Here is an 18,231-nt window from a genome sequence, read left to right as displayed (position 1 = left end):
AGACAGAGGCAGATTTTTCAGGAAGGTAATGAATCTTGAGCTTCACAGCCCATCATAAGTACTGTCCCTTCCAACACATCTTATCTAATGTTGTATTTACATTTTTTTAAATGAGCTTCCATGGTCTGGATTTGAGTTGGGGAGGAGGGAAAATAAGTGGCAAAGTTTCTAAGAAGCAAATAGAACAAAGGGGCATCTTTGCTAGCCTGAGGTTGTAGCAGCAGCTGGGGAGAGGTGTGCACCCAGCCGGAGGTGTAAGCTGGGGTGGGGGTGGGGTGTTCTAAAAACAAACAAAGCATAAAAGTTTGGACAACCTCTCCACATGTCCCTGGGATGTGTGTGGTGGTGGGTACTCAAGAGCCACAGAGAGTAAAATCCAAGAGAGGACTGAACACTGGCTGAGCTTCAACTCCATTCCCAGCCCATACACAGATCAATGGCCAGAAGGCTGAAGTTTCAGTGGCTCCCAGGGTTTAAGCAAAACCTCTGCTGACATCATTCTGCTGACCACTAAACTATGCAGACCCAGGGGCAACCCATAAGAATTAATTAATAAGAATTAAGACCTGAGCAGAGACATCAGTGGCTGTACACTTCAGGAACAGGGGAAGGGGGGAAGGGTGTGGCAATAGATTCAGGCAAGTCACTTTTTAAAATACTAAGAAAAATAAATCAGAATCTATCTTTGTTATGATAAGTTATCTAAATGTTGTTGTGCTAAGGAATTTCAAGTATATTTTATGTCAGTTCCACCAGGAATGCAGCGATGGTGATACAAAGCGAAACAAAAACCTTCACCCACCTGACCGACCACCAGCATCCCCAGTATATAACATCGATTATTCTCAAGTTATCAACCATCTCTGCATGGCCATTCTGCCTTTCTCTCAAGGCATTGTCCTGTCAGATGATTATAGAATTCAAAAGCTCATATTGCATGTGCTAAAATTGGTAAATCATATTAAAAGTAATAACTTCTATAGTAGCCTGCAAATGGCTATGTACCTGCTAACCCGACAATGAAGTACACACGAGGGCCACTAGGTGGCCACATCGCCAACAAAATTTCATGTTAGCTGGAAAAGCATCCGATGATTCCACTCCTTTCCAGACAATACTAGGCCGTCAAAATCAGAGCTTTAAGTAAACTTATTAATTTGCTAAACTTCATTCCTGATTATCAGAGATGGAATTTTGCCAGACACCAAGTTCTTCTTTGCCAGGGCTGTGGATGGAAGTAGCCAAACAGGAATACACCCTTAACAAAAGGAGAGCTGGGCTGACAGCAGGAAGGCTTGGAATGAGATTTTAATTTTAATTTTTATTTTTTAAGAATATAAAATTTTATTTATTTTATTTTATTTTTGGTTTGAAAAAATTTTTAATTGATTATTCATATTCATGGAGCAACGAGCTGTCAGAACCTGTGCCCAAGATGTGATCAGACCAATATTATCAGCACACCCACCACCTCAAATTGCAATTTTAATGGATATTTTAAGTTTGAAAGATAAACCTTCTTGACTCAGTTCTGAAGTCTGATCTTCTTGACGTTGACATGTTGATAGACCCAAACAGCACAGTCTACTGAAAACTATTATGTTTGGGTATCTAGTTTTTGCTTTTTAATTATATATTATCTGTTCACTTATTTTTTTAGAATGCCAGCAAATTGGCTCACTGCAGCCATGGAAACTTGAAGAGGTCTCTCTCTTTCCCAAGGGATGTTGATGGATAGTAAATGTCAGTAGAAGCCGGTGGCCTGTGTGACGTGTCTGATTTTGTGGTGGACTGTTGATGACAAATGAAGCCTCTCTTCTAATCACTGCCAAGTAAGAAATATTGATTAGATTCCTGGGCTTATTGGAAGCTTCCTGATCACTTCCCAACTGAAGGTCAGGCTTTTAGCGAACACAAGAGCTGTTATATAGGGAAGGGGGTGGGGGGACTCTTGGGCTTGACAGAATCCATTAACGTCCTTCTCCAGGAAAAGTTGCAATTGTGAGCTACATGTAATGGATATGGATTGCTAAGAAAAGAAGATACATATAAGTTTAAACCTCAGGGGTCTCCAGGACAAAAGGAATAGAAAAAGGATCTTTGATCAGAGGAATGCTAGCTGTCTTAGAGAATCGTATATAAATGAATTCAAAAGCCTCTGCTGTTTGCTCAAGGATACCAGCAATTTATTGAGGGCACACTATTTGTCAGGCATTATTCTAAGTGCTTTGTTTGTATTACTTTATTTAACTTATGAGTTAACTACTATTATTACTCTCATTTTACAACCAGAGAAAATTGAGGTCAAAAGAAGTCAAACAATTTGCCAAAAGAGAGACAGCAGATTAAATAGTATAGTCAGGAAGTCTAACTCCAAATAGTATTACTACCCCACTGGTGTAAATACAATCTTCATAGAGAAAAAGCACAGTCCCCCCTCCCCACATTCAAACTTGTGAAAGTGAAATTAATATATCTCCCTCCCATTCTCATCTTCCATTCACCAAACTTCCCAAACTTCGCAGCCACAGTAATGATGATGTATGGGTTTCCATAGCAAGAAGGAGTCAGCTCTGAATGCTGCTGGACCATGGCTGAGATGCTATTGCCCAGGTTAGAGGCTCATTTGGCGATAGACCTGAGACTTTAACACCTTTTACAGCTCTCATAGGCCACTCCCTAGCAGGTTCATTGAGATCCTGGAATCTTCTCTTTGTTTTACAAAGACCTCAGATTCTGGGAGATGCTTTCTCAACAGAGCAGGCTTCTACCTGGATGGAGTTTTAATTCAGCACAGGCAAGCTGTCTATTGCCAGCTCTGTGGTCACCATAGAGGGAAGGGAAGCCAAAGGGATTATTGACACCTGGCAGCAGCCAGTGGGTCAGGGTAGACAGGGGTCAACAAAGAGGTAGAGTTTTCTTATAAAGCCTTCTTTTTTGTCTTAATAAAATGAAGAATGTACCCAATGAGTGATAACTTTGAACACATAGAGAAAGGGAGAATATCTGAACAACACCTTGAGGACTCCAGGCATCTGCTAGACTTGCTCACATTTCTATTAAATGTGCAAAGCTCCGTGGTGAGGATTATTTTACAAGCAAGGAAATTAGAGGTAAGAGGTCTTCAAACACACAGCTGGTAAATGGCGAACAGAAAACTAAAGACAAGTCTCAGACCAAAGCCACGGTCTGAACAATCACCTGTTCGAGTTTTTAGGCTGACCAATGTGTCATCAGCCTCACAGGTAGCAACTGAATGGCCTCAGGGTCTGTCCCGGAAAAAGCATCTTTGATGTCAAAAGGGGCAGCAGAGAGCATCCACCATTCCAACCTACGTTTTTACCATAAAACAGCACAGTATAGATTTCATTTTCATGTCTTCTCCAGGTTTGTCAAAGTCATGAGTAGAGGGGGAAAAAATGTTAAAGGTCTATTTTTATTCAAATGGGACTCAAGAGAGAAGTCCCTGGATGGAAAAATGTGAATGATTTTAGAGAAATTCCTCAGCATCTAAAATAATTCTCATCCCATATTTAAACCATTCCTTTGTCTCACATTATCAGCATCAGCTTTGGTATCAAAGTTTATATCAATAAGCCGGGATGGTGAAATAAAGGTTTGAGTGACATCCTGAGCTTCCTGTTTGTTCTCTCCTGACCCTCAAAGTCTTGAGTCAGGGACATGCCTCTTCAGGTCCACCAGGGAAAAGCAGCTGGAGATTAATTTGATCTTCTCTGAAATGTCTCTGACACTCTCTCTGAGGAAGGACATTTCCAGCGTTTAAGATATCATGACCTACTGCAGTCTTTGGTCTGGCTGAGGGAAGGAAGAAATAATCTCCTAAGTAGCACACTTAGCAAATTTGATGCCTCAATAACAAAGCACTGTCATGCAATTCAGAAGAGAAATAAATCAATTCATTCCATCCTGTTAAGGCTGCCTTGGTCATTTAATAGATTTCTTTGCTGAAAATATCACCAGCTGGACACTGTGACACTCAATATCCCACCTTCAGAAATGAATTATCAGGCACAAGCCCAATCTAATGTTATAGTCCTGTCATGGTTCACCTGGATCTTCAAGTGAGGGAACATTCAGGCTCAGAAGAAAAAATGATAAAGTGGCAGAACCACATGATATCATTTCCTGCATCACAGAACAGCCAAAGTTATAATATTCTTTACTCAGATTCCCTAGTAACCCTTTTAAAAACAAACAAATAGAAGTAGAGACAGAGACCAAGAGTATTATGTAGATTTTGGAGAAAAGAATGGTATAAAAATAACAAAATGATAGCCATTCTAACTGGAGTGAAATGATATCTCATTGTGGTTTTAATTTGCATTTCCCTGAAATTAGTGATGTTGAACATCTGTTCATAGGCCTTTAGCTGAATCAGATTACTTTTTTTTTTTTTTTTTTTTTTTTTGCTATTGAATTGAGTTCCTTCTATATTCTGGATATTAAACCCTTGTCAGATGTATAGGTTGCGAATATCTTCTCCCATTCCGCAGGTTGTCTCTTCACTCTGTTGATTGTTTCCTTTGTTGTGCAGAAGCTTCTGAGTTTGATACAATCCCACTTGTCCATTTTTGCTTTCGTTGCCTGTGCTCTTGAGGTCTTATCCAAAAAATCCTTGCCCAGACCAACATCATACAACATTTTTCCTGTGTTTTCTTCTAGTAGTTTCACAGTTTCAAGTCTTATATTTCAGTCTTTAATCCATTTTGTGTTGATTATTGTATATAGTGAGAAATATGCATCTAGTTTCATTCTTCTTCATGTGGACATCCAATTTTCCCAGAACCATTTATTAAAAAGACTGCTCCTTCCACAATATGTGTTCTTCACACCTTTGTCAAAATTAGTTGGTTGTAGATGTGTGGATTTATTTCTGGACGCTTTTTTCTTTTTCATTAGTCAATGTGTCTTTTATTATGCCAGTACCATGCTGTTTTGGTTACCACAGCTTTGTAGTATATTTTGAAGTCAGGTAGTAGGATGCCTCCAGCTTTGTTCTTTTTATTTAAGATTGCATTGGCTATTTGGAGTCTTTTGTGGTTCCATACAAATTTTAGGATTTTTTTTTAAATTTCTGTGAGAAATGTCATTGGTATTTTGATACAGATTGCATTGAATCTGTAGATTGCTTTCGGTAGGATGGACATTTTAATAATATTAACTCTTCCAATCCATGAATTTGGGAGTCTTTCCAATTATTTCTGTCCTCTTCAATTTCTTGCATCAGTATTTTATAGTTTTCAGTGTGGAGATCTTTCACCTCTTTGGTTAATTTTTTTTCCCCTAGATATCTTATTTTTCTGTAAATGAGATTGTTTCTCAATTTTTTTAAATCACTATTAGCATATAGAAATGCTGATTTTTGTATGTTGATTCCATATCCTGCAACGTTGCTGAACTTGTTTATTTGTTCTAACAGTTATTTGGTTAAATCTAGGGTTTCCTATATAGAAGATCACATTGTCTGCAAACAGTGACAGTTTGACTTCCTCCTTTCCTATTTGGATGCCTTTTATTTCTTTCTCTTGTCTAGATGCTCTGGCTCAAACTTCCAGTACTGTACTGAACAGAAGGGGAGAAAGTAGGCATCCTTGTTTTGTTCTAGATCTTAGAGGAAAAGCTTTCAACTTTCCCTGTTTGGTATGTTAGCTGTGAGTTGGTCATATATGGCTTTTATCATGTTGAGGTACATGCCTTTATATATTGAGAATTTTTATATGAAGCTAAATTTTGTAAAATGCTTTTTCTGCATCTATGGAAATGATTGTATTTTTTTAACCTTCATTCTGTTAGTGTGATGAATCGCAGTTATTGAACTGCATAGGTTGAAACATCCTTATATCCCTCAGATGAATCCCACTTGATCATGGCAAATGATCTTTTTAATGTGCTACTAGATTTGGTTTGCTAGTATTTTGTTGAGGATTTTTGCACCTATGTTCATCAGGGATGCTGGCCTGTAGTTTTCTTTTTTGTTGTTGTTGTGCCCTTGTCTGGCTTTTGTATGAGAGAAATGCTGGCCTCACAGAATGAGTTTGGAAGAAAGCCCTCCTTCTCAATTTTCTGGAGTAGTTTGAGAAGAATTCCTATTTGTTTTTCTCCATAGAATTCAGCAGTGAAGCCATCAGGTCCTAGGCTTTTCTTTGATGGGAGGCTTTTTATTATTGATTCAATTTTGTTAGTTGTTATGGACCTGTTCATCAAAAAGACAAAAGATAACAGGTGTTGGTGAGAATGTGGAGAAAGGGGAATCCTTGCCCAATGTTGATGAGAATGTAAATTAATACAGTCATTATGTAAAACAGTGCAGAGATTCCTCAAAAAATTAAAAATAGAACTAACATATTATCCAGCAATCACACTACTGAGTATATATCCAGTGGATATATAACCAAAGAAAAGAAAATCAATATGTCAAAAGGATATCTGTACTCTCATGTTTATTGCAGCACTGTTCATAACAGCCAAGACTGGAATCAACATTAAGTGTCTATCAATGAAAGAAAGAATTTTAAAAATGTGATACATGTACACAATGGAATACTATTCAGCCATAAAGAAAATGAAATCCTGCCCTTTGTGACAACATGTATAAACTAGAAAGACATTATATTAAGTGAAATAAACAAGACACAGAAAGACAAGCACCACATGATCTCACTCATACAAAATCTAAAAAAGTTGATCTCATAGAAGCATAAAGCATAAAAATGGTTACTAGAGCCTGGGGAGGGGAGGAGAGCATGGGGACGGGAAGAAGTTGGTCAGCCAGTACAAAGGTCACAGAGAAATAGAGAAATAGAACACCAGAAGTTCTGGTGTTCTATTTCCTAGCAGGGTGACTATAGTTAACGATAATGTATTTTATATTTCAAAGTAGTTAAGAGAGAGGATTCTGAATGTTCTCACCACAAAGAAATGATAAATATTTGAGGTGATGGATTTGCTAATTACTCTGATTTGATCATTACACGATATACATATGTATTTAAACATCACATGGTAGCCCATAAACATGTACAATTATTATGTCAATTAAAAATAAGATAAATTTTTTTTAAATAAATAACAAATATGGATGAACACCATTTAGGTTCTGTTTACTTATTCAATAATCCTTCATTCAACATGAACTCCTTGCATTCTTGCTGTATTTGAGGTGTGTTGTAGAGACATGAAGATATGCAGGTGTATAGAGCTCTGGCCTGAGAAGCCCAAGCCTTGTGGGAAAACAAAACAGAATAATCATAAAGTGATGTAAGAAATGGCACAAAGAGGGAAAGCAACAGGTAAAATTACCCAGGGGAAGGAAGTGGAGGCATATACTGTTTGTTGGAATGGAGAAGGCTTCAGAGGGGCAAATCTTTATCAAGGTCTTAGACGTACAAAGGCTTGCAAAGCAGAGAATTAGCATTGCAGGAAGAAGCAGTGAGTCTATGCATACCAGAGATCAGTGGGTCCACTCATGGTGAGTAGGTTAGTGTAGGTGAATCATAAGCTATACAGGAAAGCATGCTATGAGAGTAGACTGAAGGTTGGCTGTATAGGGTATTCTATGCTGCAGTTATCTTAAAGGCAATGGACTTATTAAAATGATTTCAATGAGAGTAACATGGTCAAATTTGTGTTTTAGAAAAAAAATGAGAGTCATCATTTTGAAGGGTGGGTTGGAGAAAGGTTGCTGCACTGTCCCAGTTAGAAGATGCCAAACCTCATAGACACCAGGGTTGATAGAAACACAGGGAAGAGAATGGCTTCAAGAAGCTCTTTATTATTGGATGGGGGAGCAGGGGTGAAGTAGAAGGAGGAGTTGATGTTGTCTTCTAAGTTTCTGATTTGTGTAGATGGGGCTTCCTTGGTTCTTTCATCAAGGAAAGAAAGAAAGGGAAAAAGCAGGTTGGACTGGACATGACAATGAAGGTTAAGATTGAGGCATTTCTAACTGATTTTTATGTAAATAAGCATGGTGAATTAATATGATAATGAAAGTATACTGGGAAAATTACTTGGATTACTCAGAAAAGTTTTCCTCAAAAAAAAGAGGTTATTTAAAAATATCTATTCAATTTTGATTAGCTGTCACACGTTGTGACTGGCTCACTTGTTTATGTTAATTTTTTTTTGTATCTATAAATATTTTTGAACTTTGTTCTGAGAAGCAGTGACATTATTCGGGAACAATTTGATCCTTTCAGGTCTTGATTTTAAGATTTATTACACCATACCAGAGCAGTGTTTACTTTAGGGCTATTTATTCCTCACGACTGAGGCAAGACTCTTCTGAGTACTCTACTAAATGCCCCATAAATTTTAAGGTTTCCAGTCTGGCTGGGGAGAACAGGCACTATTCCAAGCCTCATATGTTACCCAGGTAATCTTTTCTATAAATCTTTCTCTAGTTCTTTTCCTAGTCTTAGGTAGTTTCCTCACATGTACGTGCTGACCCATACTCTGTTAAAAACCTTGGGGGAATGCTCTTCAAATCTCCAGAGTTCCATTTATGTGAAGCTCCTGCTTCTTTGTTACTTTTGCCTGCAGAATGCAGCTGCCTCACTCTACTGGGACCCTCAGCTTCACCTCTCCAGCTTAGGGAACTCCCTGGGCTCTGCCTCGATGGCCCCTCCTCTGTCCTGCAGCCTGGAAACCCTTAAGACAGTGACTTTGGGATACCCTAGAGTTCAGCTACTGCATTCACAGTCCCTCAGGGTCACCATCCTTCATTGTTTGATGGCTTGTGTCTTAAGTTGTTGTTTCATTCTTTTTGATCTTTTGAGCTTTTGTGGTTGTTCCAGGTGAGAAAGTAAATCTGGTCCTATTACTCCAGTTAACTCCTGATTGGACACAAGTGAAGAGTGAAGTTGAATTGTAACTTCCCCTTCTGGAAAACGATGGTCTCAAAAGCTGAAGAAATATACCTGGTACAAAATATCAAAATATTCTGAAAAGCTTTTTATTAACTTTTAAGTTCTTTGTTGTTTTGATACAAAAAAAAGCAAATGAAACCCCAGAATCCAGAAACAATGAGAAACATGCATTCATACATGTAAGCTAAGCAGAAACCACTTTCATCACAACCTCATTTTTTTGTCACAGTAAGAGTCCTATGACCATGAGGCCATATTTTGGAAAAATGCAAAACAGAATTGGAATTAAGTCATCAAGAGCAAGAATCAGTAGAAAAAGTAAACAGCAGTGCAAGATTCACAAATATAATCAATGTTGGAATTAACAGAATTAACATATAAAAATATGTATATTTACTGTGTTTAAAAAGTTATAAGGTGACCAGAATAATTAAAATAATAAACAAATATCACCAGTAAAATTAAAACATATATAAAATAGTTAAAATTTAAAATGCAATGGATGTGTTGAACAGCAAATTGATTATATAAATTGGTTTTGTAAAGAGAAGGGGTGAGAGAAAGGAGGTAAAACTGTGATAAATATTTTTCTCAGTTGGAAGATAGGAAAAAATTCCTAAAACGGAAAAATGTACAATGAATGTATAAGTAAAGTATAATAAGTATAAGTAAATTGGAGAGCTAGGCGATTTGGCAAGAATTGGTGGGAATAAGGAGAATGCATAGGAGGTTGTCTGGAATAATTCCAGAGATGGGAGCCAGTGTCTGCTGGTAGGCTTGTATGAATTCTAAATGTACATTTGCATGTGAGAGTTCATCCATTTAAAGAGAATAAAAAAACAAAAACAAAAAAACCTTCAAACCATCATATGATGGGAAGACTCAAAATTTGAACAAATACACATACACATAAACAACACACAAAGGGTAAGCTGTTCTCTTCTTTTGAAATTCAATCCACAGCCTCTGTGAGCCACCCAAATAAATGAAATTAATGAGATAATGAGTCTGCAGGTGATCAGGTCAAAACCCTCCTTTGCTGCAATGATGAGACAATGTCATTGGATGACAGCATGACTAGTTAGATGACTTGACAAAAAAATCTGCTTCTTGCTTTTGACTAGATACACTAGTACCAAGGGCTTGCTTCTTCTGGGTAATAGGCATACCGCTTTTTTAAGGAGCACTGCTATTCCAGGACTGCTAATAACAAGGCTGCAATAATAACACAAGAGTTTTTAAAAGAGATTTACTATTTAATTAGATGCAGTCATTAAATATCCTGCATTACATTACAGTGTTTAGAAGATGACAGTGCAATTTTCCTTTAATCACTAAAAGAATTTCTATTAGTGGATTCAGAGGATGCACACATGTGTAAGAAAAGATAGAGATGGTTTTTAGAAAAATAGTTATGTCACAAGGAAAATTTAATAATCTACTAAGCTAATGATGTTAATACTTGCATTTATTTGGTAAAAATTTTTCCCTTTTCATGCTCAAATTTTTCAACTATGCATGTGTAATGTGTATATTTTTTCCCCTAGATATAAGAGGTACAAAGATTTTCCTTAGGCGAGTTGCATTTTGGCAAGATATTAGAAATAGAAGAAATACAAGTTTTGTTTTATTTTTCATTTTGTTTAGTTTTATAAAGCCAGTGATAGCTAAGGAATTATTTCAGACCATCAGTTTTGTGTGGATAAAATAACCAGAGCCAGACAGTTGTTTTATCTATACATAATTGACTTTTATAAAATTCTAGCTTTCAAATTCTGTTAAGCCATCAGCAAATATTTAATTGGCACCTACTGTGTGCTCCGCTCTTAAAATTCTATTAAATATACATGATAGCTGTAAAAAAGAAAAGTAGTTCTTAGCTTTCTATTTGGATTATGAAAACAAGATCTACTGATAAATAATACAAGAGTATGTCATTCAAAGCTACATGTTAGGGCACAGAATACTAAGTGTTATGTAACCCAAATGTTCCAAGTCTCCCCATACTGTGGCTTCAAAACACAGGCAGAAGAGTGAAGTCATTAAAATTGCAGGCTCCAAAGTAAAACCACCCAAGTCAGACTTCACGGCTCTGACTAGCAGTATGCTTTTTGGGCCGTCACTTGACCACTCCGTGCTTCCCCATGAGCTTTACTGGCAGGCATTCTTCTCTCTTCTAAACATCCTCCTTCATTTTTGGGAGTCCCACAGGGGTTCTCATATCTGTCTGTCACAGCATTGGCTGTTAGCATGACAAGGAGTGTATGCCATGTATCCACCCGGGCTCATGCCTGCTCATGTCTGCTCAGGTCTGCTGTCCCATCCCTTCCACTAGAAATATGCATGTCTTTTCTAGACCATTTGCAACTTTCCATCATCAGGCTGCCTCTGCTGCATACTTTCCATGTGCCCCTTGGACTCACTTTCCACCCTTTTTTTCCTGCCCAAGGATGTTGACTATTATGGACTACAGTGACAAACATTTTCTTACTCTGTCTTCATTTTATGTTTGTCCAATAGTCACTGTTTCTCTCTGCCCAAGTCTCAGCCCTCTCTCCTACAGCAACCCCCCACACGCGCATGCGCGCGAGCGCGAGCGCGGGGGCGAGCGCGCACGCACGCACGCACACACGCACGCACGCACGCACACACGCACACACGCACACACGCACACACGCACACACGCACACACGCACTTCCAGCAAGAGTTGCCTCCCTTTGCCCCTTCAGGGTAATGGTGGTATCTGCTGTTGATAGCCTTAAAGTTCTTCATCTTGAATTTCCTGAAACCCTAAAGATACTTTTTTTTTTTTATGAAATAGCAAATCCTCCTTCTTCTGCTACTCCTTGTGTTTACACTTATCAACTATCCCCACATGAATGTGGCATCTGCGGTTCATCTGGACTCTGCTACAATGTCAAAACTGCTGAATTTCATGCAGAGAGAGAGGAGTGACATTAATTCTCCTTCCCCAGTTAATGCCACAGGCAATGATATGGGCCCCAAAGAAGATCAGCTTATGTCCAGTTCAGTTCAAGAGTTATGCCAAACCTTGTAAGACTCAACTCTCTACAACCTTAGGAAACAGGCAGCAAAAAAAAAAAGAAGAAAGAGATCAAATCATCCCCCCTCATCCTCCACCTTCCTTATAGGCCCTGCTCCTAATCACAACACTCCTCCCAAGCACGAAACAAAAAGTGTGCCTCACGCCTATGGATACAGCGAGGCACAGCTGATGGGGACAAGAGGAGGGAACATTCTCAGTTCCAGTAACAAAAGTAGAGCGCAAGGGAGGTAAAGAACTCATAATCGCAAAGGTTGGACAAGTTAGAGAGGGTTTCATGGGCAAGATGAGGCTGACATGACCTTGACAGATAAAGAGCATCAAGGAGTCTAGGTTATCTCAGGGAAAGGTAACATTCGTGCAGAGAAAATGAGGTAGGAATTAGTACATTGTGGGGAGAAATGGTGGAGGTGTCCATGAGCAGAGGAAACCACTCTATGGAAGATGGTGAATGTCATGTAGAAATATTTAGATTAGGTATAGTCAGCAAGAGGAAAACATTGCAGCTGTAAAATAAACTTGAAGAGACAAGCGACAGACCACTGGAGGGAATTCTGTAGTAATTTTCATTAATTTTATTAGGATCTTGGAGCTCTGGTAGTGCTATCCTCCGAATGATCTTTTTCGACTTTCAGGACGATGGAGAAACCAGTAGAAGCCAAGCCAATTCTTCCATTATGGCACATGTGGAAATCTTTACGTCTTTAGTGAGAGGAGTGTTATGAAGAATTACAGCATTTTGCTAAAGACCTGCTTGGTAGAGACAGATAAATAGGCCTTGGACACAATTCTGCACTTGGAAACTGCAAAGCTATGAAAGTGTCCAGAAACTCGCCCAGAAGTGGTTGCCACACAGGAAAGTTTCTCTAATTTCCATTTCTTGAAAAACGAGTAGAAAATAATTCTTCAGGCCCACGCTACATCTCTAATGGCACATTGTTTGATTTGCAGTCTGAAAGGAAAAAAGAAAAGGAATAAAATAGAAAAAGGGCAAAGATATGAATATGATCAGAAATGGCTGCAAAATCCATCTGACATGGACTCCAATGAGATTACACATCATAAAGTGGTAGTGCTTTCTGATCATCTAAATTGTCTGATATGGCCTTTTCTTTTTATCTCATATAGAAGGGTAAGAAATACAAAATCTTTGAAGGAAAAAAATTAGCATGTTTTGAATAGTTAAAAAGGGCCAAATTCTGTGGTACGATCTTTGCATTTCCTCATTTAATAACAACTTGACCAAGTCCCTGGGTGTTAAGTAGTTTGCTCAGGATCACACAGAAAAACGGGTTTTAAATTAAGACATTCAATCTTCAACAATCAGTGCCTTTCACATGCTATTCATCCAGTACAGCTGAGCAGAAATAATTTGTTTGAATGTGCTCAAAGCAATAAATCTAAGTTTTCCTCTAAGAATTTTCAACAGGTGTCCTGCAAAGCTCAGCTCCTACCTGCTTGCAATCAAACCTGTATCTCTCTTATCAAAATCAAGCCTCTAGCAAGAGGGGATTCATTCCATATTCCTTCTCTGTCTCTTTCATTGGGTTTCCTTATTTTTTTATTCTTTCATCATGTGTATTTGAAAGAAAATATTTGATATCATTTATTCATATATAGTTATGTGAATTTTATCACTTCTTACGTGCACAGCATTAATAGGAACTGAAAGAAAAATAAAACTACAATCTCTTACTCAAGGAGTTTAAAATAAAATAAGTAAATGGATAACTGTGGCAAGAAATTCTATTGCTCCTCTGAAGTTGTATAGTAAATATTGTATGTTGAAAGTAACCCTGCAAAAAGTGTCATGTGGCTTGTGATAAATTGTATGCTGTAAAGGATTTGAATGCCAGGTTTAAGGAACTTGAAAATTATGTAAGCACTGAAGAGACATTTTATAGTTTTGAGCAGAGGAGTCATTTTGGTATCCCTTGATTTTGTGTAGTTACCAAAGACAAATGTGTGATGATCTAAATTTTACGTAAACCACTATAGGGGACAGTGTCTAATATAAAAAACACATGACCCATCACAGTAAAAGTGCCACAAAGAGAAAACTCTGTTGGTGTCATTCTTTCTTATCCTATCTCCTCTGCTTGGAATAAATATCCAAAACATAGAATTTAGAACTAGAAGATATCTTTAAAATTACCTTGTTCTGTCCTCTCAGTTGACAAGGGAAATGTTCAAGCCCAGAAAGGTGAAAATTACTTGCTCGAATCTGATAGGAACCAAACAGAGCTGCTTCCTAAATTTTAATTTCCTTGTAGATTGTCATTGAACTAAATGTCTGTTAACTGAAAATCAGTACTTCACTTTCTGGCTGGTGATTCATTATTATAATTACTGCGTAAATAAAACACTTCAGTATTCATGCTGTGTGCTTGGTATTATGAGAAAAGCAACACACAGCCCTTCCCTGGAAGAACTTTATAAATGTAGGAAGGGCTGCAATACACTTGTTAATGCATTAGGTTTCACAGGGTGTTAGGAGAGAAGAAAAAGTGTATTGTGGCATCTTAAAGCCCAATAACCTTAACAAAATGTATGAAAATTACATAAAACATTCCAAATGATTTGCCTATTGAATCCATATGACTTTGTTCTAAAACCCTCAAGATCTTGAACAGATCTATTAATGATACTGTTACAAAAATGCTGCTACCTCTGCAGGCCACATTCCCATTTGGAATAAGCTCGACTGTGTTTTCCTCCTCAGTGATGGATCCAAGTACCCTGTCATTAGCCAGTGCTCCAGAAATTGCTTAAGCTAAATTCCCATTCAGGAATTTGTAGGGAAAGCTTTCTAGCTTCCTCTTAACTCTTCAGTAGCAGCTGGCTCATTTGCTGAGCTGCAGAAATCTCTCTTTCATGAAGGAATTTTCCTTAATAGATTCAAAGAGGGGCTCAATGCTGTAAAGGTCATTGGGCCACTTACCTCCTCTTTTCAGGTGAAGAAATTGACACCCAGACAGGCTCCATGGCTTGCTTGCTAGCAGCTGGATAGAAATAACTAGATTGCTAAACATCTGCAACTTGCCAGGTATTGCTTCCACTACAACATGCTTCCTTGATTCTTTCTGCAGTTTGATTCACCCATTATCAATGAACTCATGTAGGGGAATTGTAGAAAAATATAACTTTAATATACGCAGTTTTGTAACAAATGCTTGCTAAAAAAAACATTTTAAGTAAAGCAGCTTCTAAGGGGCCACATAAAGGTCAGGCGGGCCCGAGCACACTAAACATTCCAGGGAGGGAATGACCCCCACTCGGTTCCAGGAACTGACTAGTTCCTTATCTAAAGGCCACCTGGCCAGACCCTGGGGAAGATAAACAATTGAGAAATGCGCTGTTCCTTATCGGGGTACCAGCCTGCTAAAGTCTACCCATAAATCTAAAGGCGCCACAGATAACCAACAAACTCATCCTGTCACAAAGGTCTGTCCAGAAAAACTGTACAAAAGGTGCTTGTGTTGTAAGCTCATGGTCGCTTCTGTCCAGGAGACTAAGTGACCCCAGCATTCTGGAATAAAACTCCTCTTGCTTGATAGCAACAGTCTCTGTCTCATGGTCTTTGTGAAGTGAGCCATCCTGGTGTGTGGGATTTGTGCATGGTGCACGGGTCTTACATTCACAATGACCAATTAAGGAGCAAGTTTCAAGAAGAGTTCCATCTGTTCATTTAACACTATTTCAAGTCCACACAGATATATAATCCAAGGAGAGGAGTTAGAATGAGAAAGATTGACACCTACAGAGTTTTCTCTTTGTGGCACCTCTATTGGAATGGACTATTTGTTAGTCTGTTTCTTATATTCAATGCTGTCCATGTAGTGTTTGCACATAAAACTCTAGGAAAACTATAAGATAGACCTTCTGCTGGGTACTTTGCCTAGGTTATTTCATTCAGTCCTCACAAATCTCTCTTTACTCAAATCCATGCTCTTTACACTGCACCAGGTTAGTCATCAAAAGCATCAACCCTGCCTTTAAATTAATCAAAGGCAATATTTTTTTTCATGCAGGGTAATTGTATGTATATAGTTCTGGGTTTATAATTAACAGAACTGTGTTTAAATTGATATGGCATTTTTGTATTTGCCAGATGCTTTGCACTCTTTTTTATTGTTTGCTCAATGAGGAACATCTTTATAAGTGCTTTTTGTAAGCCCTAGTGGTTTAAAAAGAAAAAAACAAAGCAACGGGTAGGGACCTCAGCAGCAAATGGCTCTGACATTCTATGACCTCAGAGGCAGGGACAGATTATGACCTTTAAGGTTTTCTGGGTTTTGTCAATGTCCTAGATTGATAAACCCATTTGTTTCAACTCCATAATTAGCACAGAATTGCCAGGGACATTGAAAACTATTCTCTTAAATACCACATCACTTCATTAAAGAGAAAGATGAAAAACATGACAAAGATCTGGGAGTCACAGAAACTAATGTTTGTGATTTGTGAAATTCTCATTATCACCACTGAAATGTCAGTGCCTCCATGCAAACTAGTGAACCACAGCCTTAAGCCACCTATTATTACGAAATGTAAAAAAAAATCTGCTGGGGGTGGGGGGAGCAAGAGATAGTGTCTCAGTGTTTCAACACTTCTATACATGGCCAACACAGTGACTGCATTCACATTCATTTCCTTTGGCTTCATTGATTATGCTACGTGAATTTACATAAACACAGCACCGATGTTGGTCTGGTTTATACTATAATGACCTCTAGTTAGCAATACCCAGTTTCCTGCAACTCCAATCTCATAGCTCCCAAAACTGAATGTTCAAGAATGGTATATTTAAGCAAAATCAAGGTTCTGCAAAGTTTACTTAAATGTAGGAGCTCATCTATCTCCAGTTAACAGAAATAGGTAGGCTGGAGAAACCTATTTATATCACGAACAGAATAAAAACCAGAAATGGAATAACGACAAAGGAATTTTATCAGCAGGTGTGAAAAGGTTGCAGGAGCATATTGTCCCATAAAACACTGTGCCTAAAATCTAAGGGGTACAATCAAAGTCTAAGTAAGGCATTAGAAGAACTTAAACTTGTTCCTAGCTCTGCACTGATTCTTTGAATAATCTTAGACACAAAATTTGAACATGAGTACCTATTTTCACATCTGTAGTTTGAGGCATATATTTATCTATCCTGCTAACAACATGTCTTAGTCCTATTAAATCACACCTAGAGCACAACAGTATCTAATCCATAGAAGATACTAAAGTTAGGTTTATTGAATAAGTTAGAATTTGGTCTTTTCTCCTATAGCACTCACACATCAAGAGGTGGCACAGTTTGGTGGTTAAATGTATAGACTGAGCCCAGAAAGCCTGTGTCTGACTCTTACCTATACTATATACACATGTGAACCTGATCAAGTTACATAACTTCTTTGTGCCTCACTTTCCTCAAAGGTAAATTGTAGGGCCGAGCCCATGGTGCACTCGGTAGAGTGCTGCGCTGGGAGCACGGCGACGCTCCCGCCGTGGGTTCGGATCCTATATAGGAATGACCGGTGCAGTCACTGGCTGAGTGCCGGTCACGAAAAAACGACAAAAAAAAAAAAAAAAAAAAAAAGGTAAATTGTAATAATAGTACCCACCCAATGATTAGTGAGTTAATATACATGTAAAGCAATCAGGACAGAGCCTGGCATGTAGAAAATATTAGTGCAAGTCAGCAAATATTACCGTGTTAAAAAGAGCTTCATTAACTCGACGATTCCCTATTTTTATTCTCTTCCTGGCAATATTTTATTCAAAAAATTTATGAATACTGAAAATACCCAGTGAAGAGAAAGGGAAAAAGAAGGCAAAGATTGCTAAAGTACAAGAATAAACATTCAATTAAGGAGGCTCCTTCATAAAAAGCAATTTATTATTCATTAACTTACGAATTTGAAAATGAAAGAAATTTTCTCACCACTGTGAAGGGGAACTAAAGGGCAGGGGCACTGTCTAATTCTCTTGTTTAAATTCAGTATTACAATTTGCATTCTTTTTGGCTCAAACACCCTGGGCAAAACAAGTTTATTATAAGCTTTCTCTTTGAGGGTATTAATTTGCCGACACTTCTCACCAAGTGTTCCCATTGCAGTCCTACTGGGGAAGAATCTTTCTGATCCTATGTCTTACACATCACTTAGAGATTTACCTCTCGTAATTTCACATTCCACTGAGAAAAAGAAATTGTTTCTGGAGGAATAAGGCAATGAAATTTCTAATTTTGTCTTTAAAACACACAGCTCCTCTACTTAGATTTAGACCTC

The 18,231-nt window shown here is 38.1% G+C and overlaps 1 protein-coding gene across 1 annotated transcript in view; it reads left to right on the top strand.

Annotated features, from left to right (window-relative positions):
* ADAM7 (ADAM metallopeptidase domain 7) overlaps window positions 1-12,658 on the top strand; it is a 73,309-nt gene extending 60,651 nt beyond the window's left edge. The window contains exons 22-25 of the mRNA XM_063087708.1: window positions 757-951; window positions 8,560-8,743; window positions 12,039-12,180; window positions 12,586-12,658. Coding sequence (XP_062943778.1) covers window positions 757-951; window positions 8,560-8,743; window positions 12,039-12,180; window positions 12,586-12,658 — 594 coding nt within the window. The remainder of the gene's footprint in view (window positions 1-756; window positions 952-8,559; window positions 8,744-12,038; window positions 12,181-12,585) is intronic.
* The last annotated feature ends 5,573 nt before the right edge of the window (window positions 12,659-18,231 follow it).

Source organism: Cynocephalus volans, chromosome 2, assembly GCF_027409185.1.
Source record: "Cynocephalus volans isolate mCynVol1 chromosome 2, mCynVol1.pri, whole genome shotgun sequence".
NCBI classification, from domain to species: Eukaryota; Metazoa; Chordata; class Mammalia; order Dermoptera; family Cynocephalidae; genus Cynocephalus; species Cynocephalus volans.
This window is presented reverse-complemented; position numbering and strand designations above follow the sequence as displayed.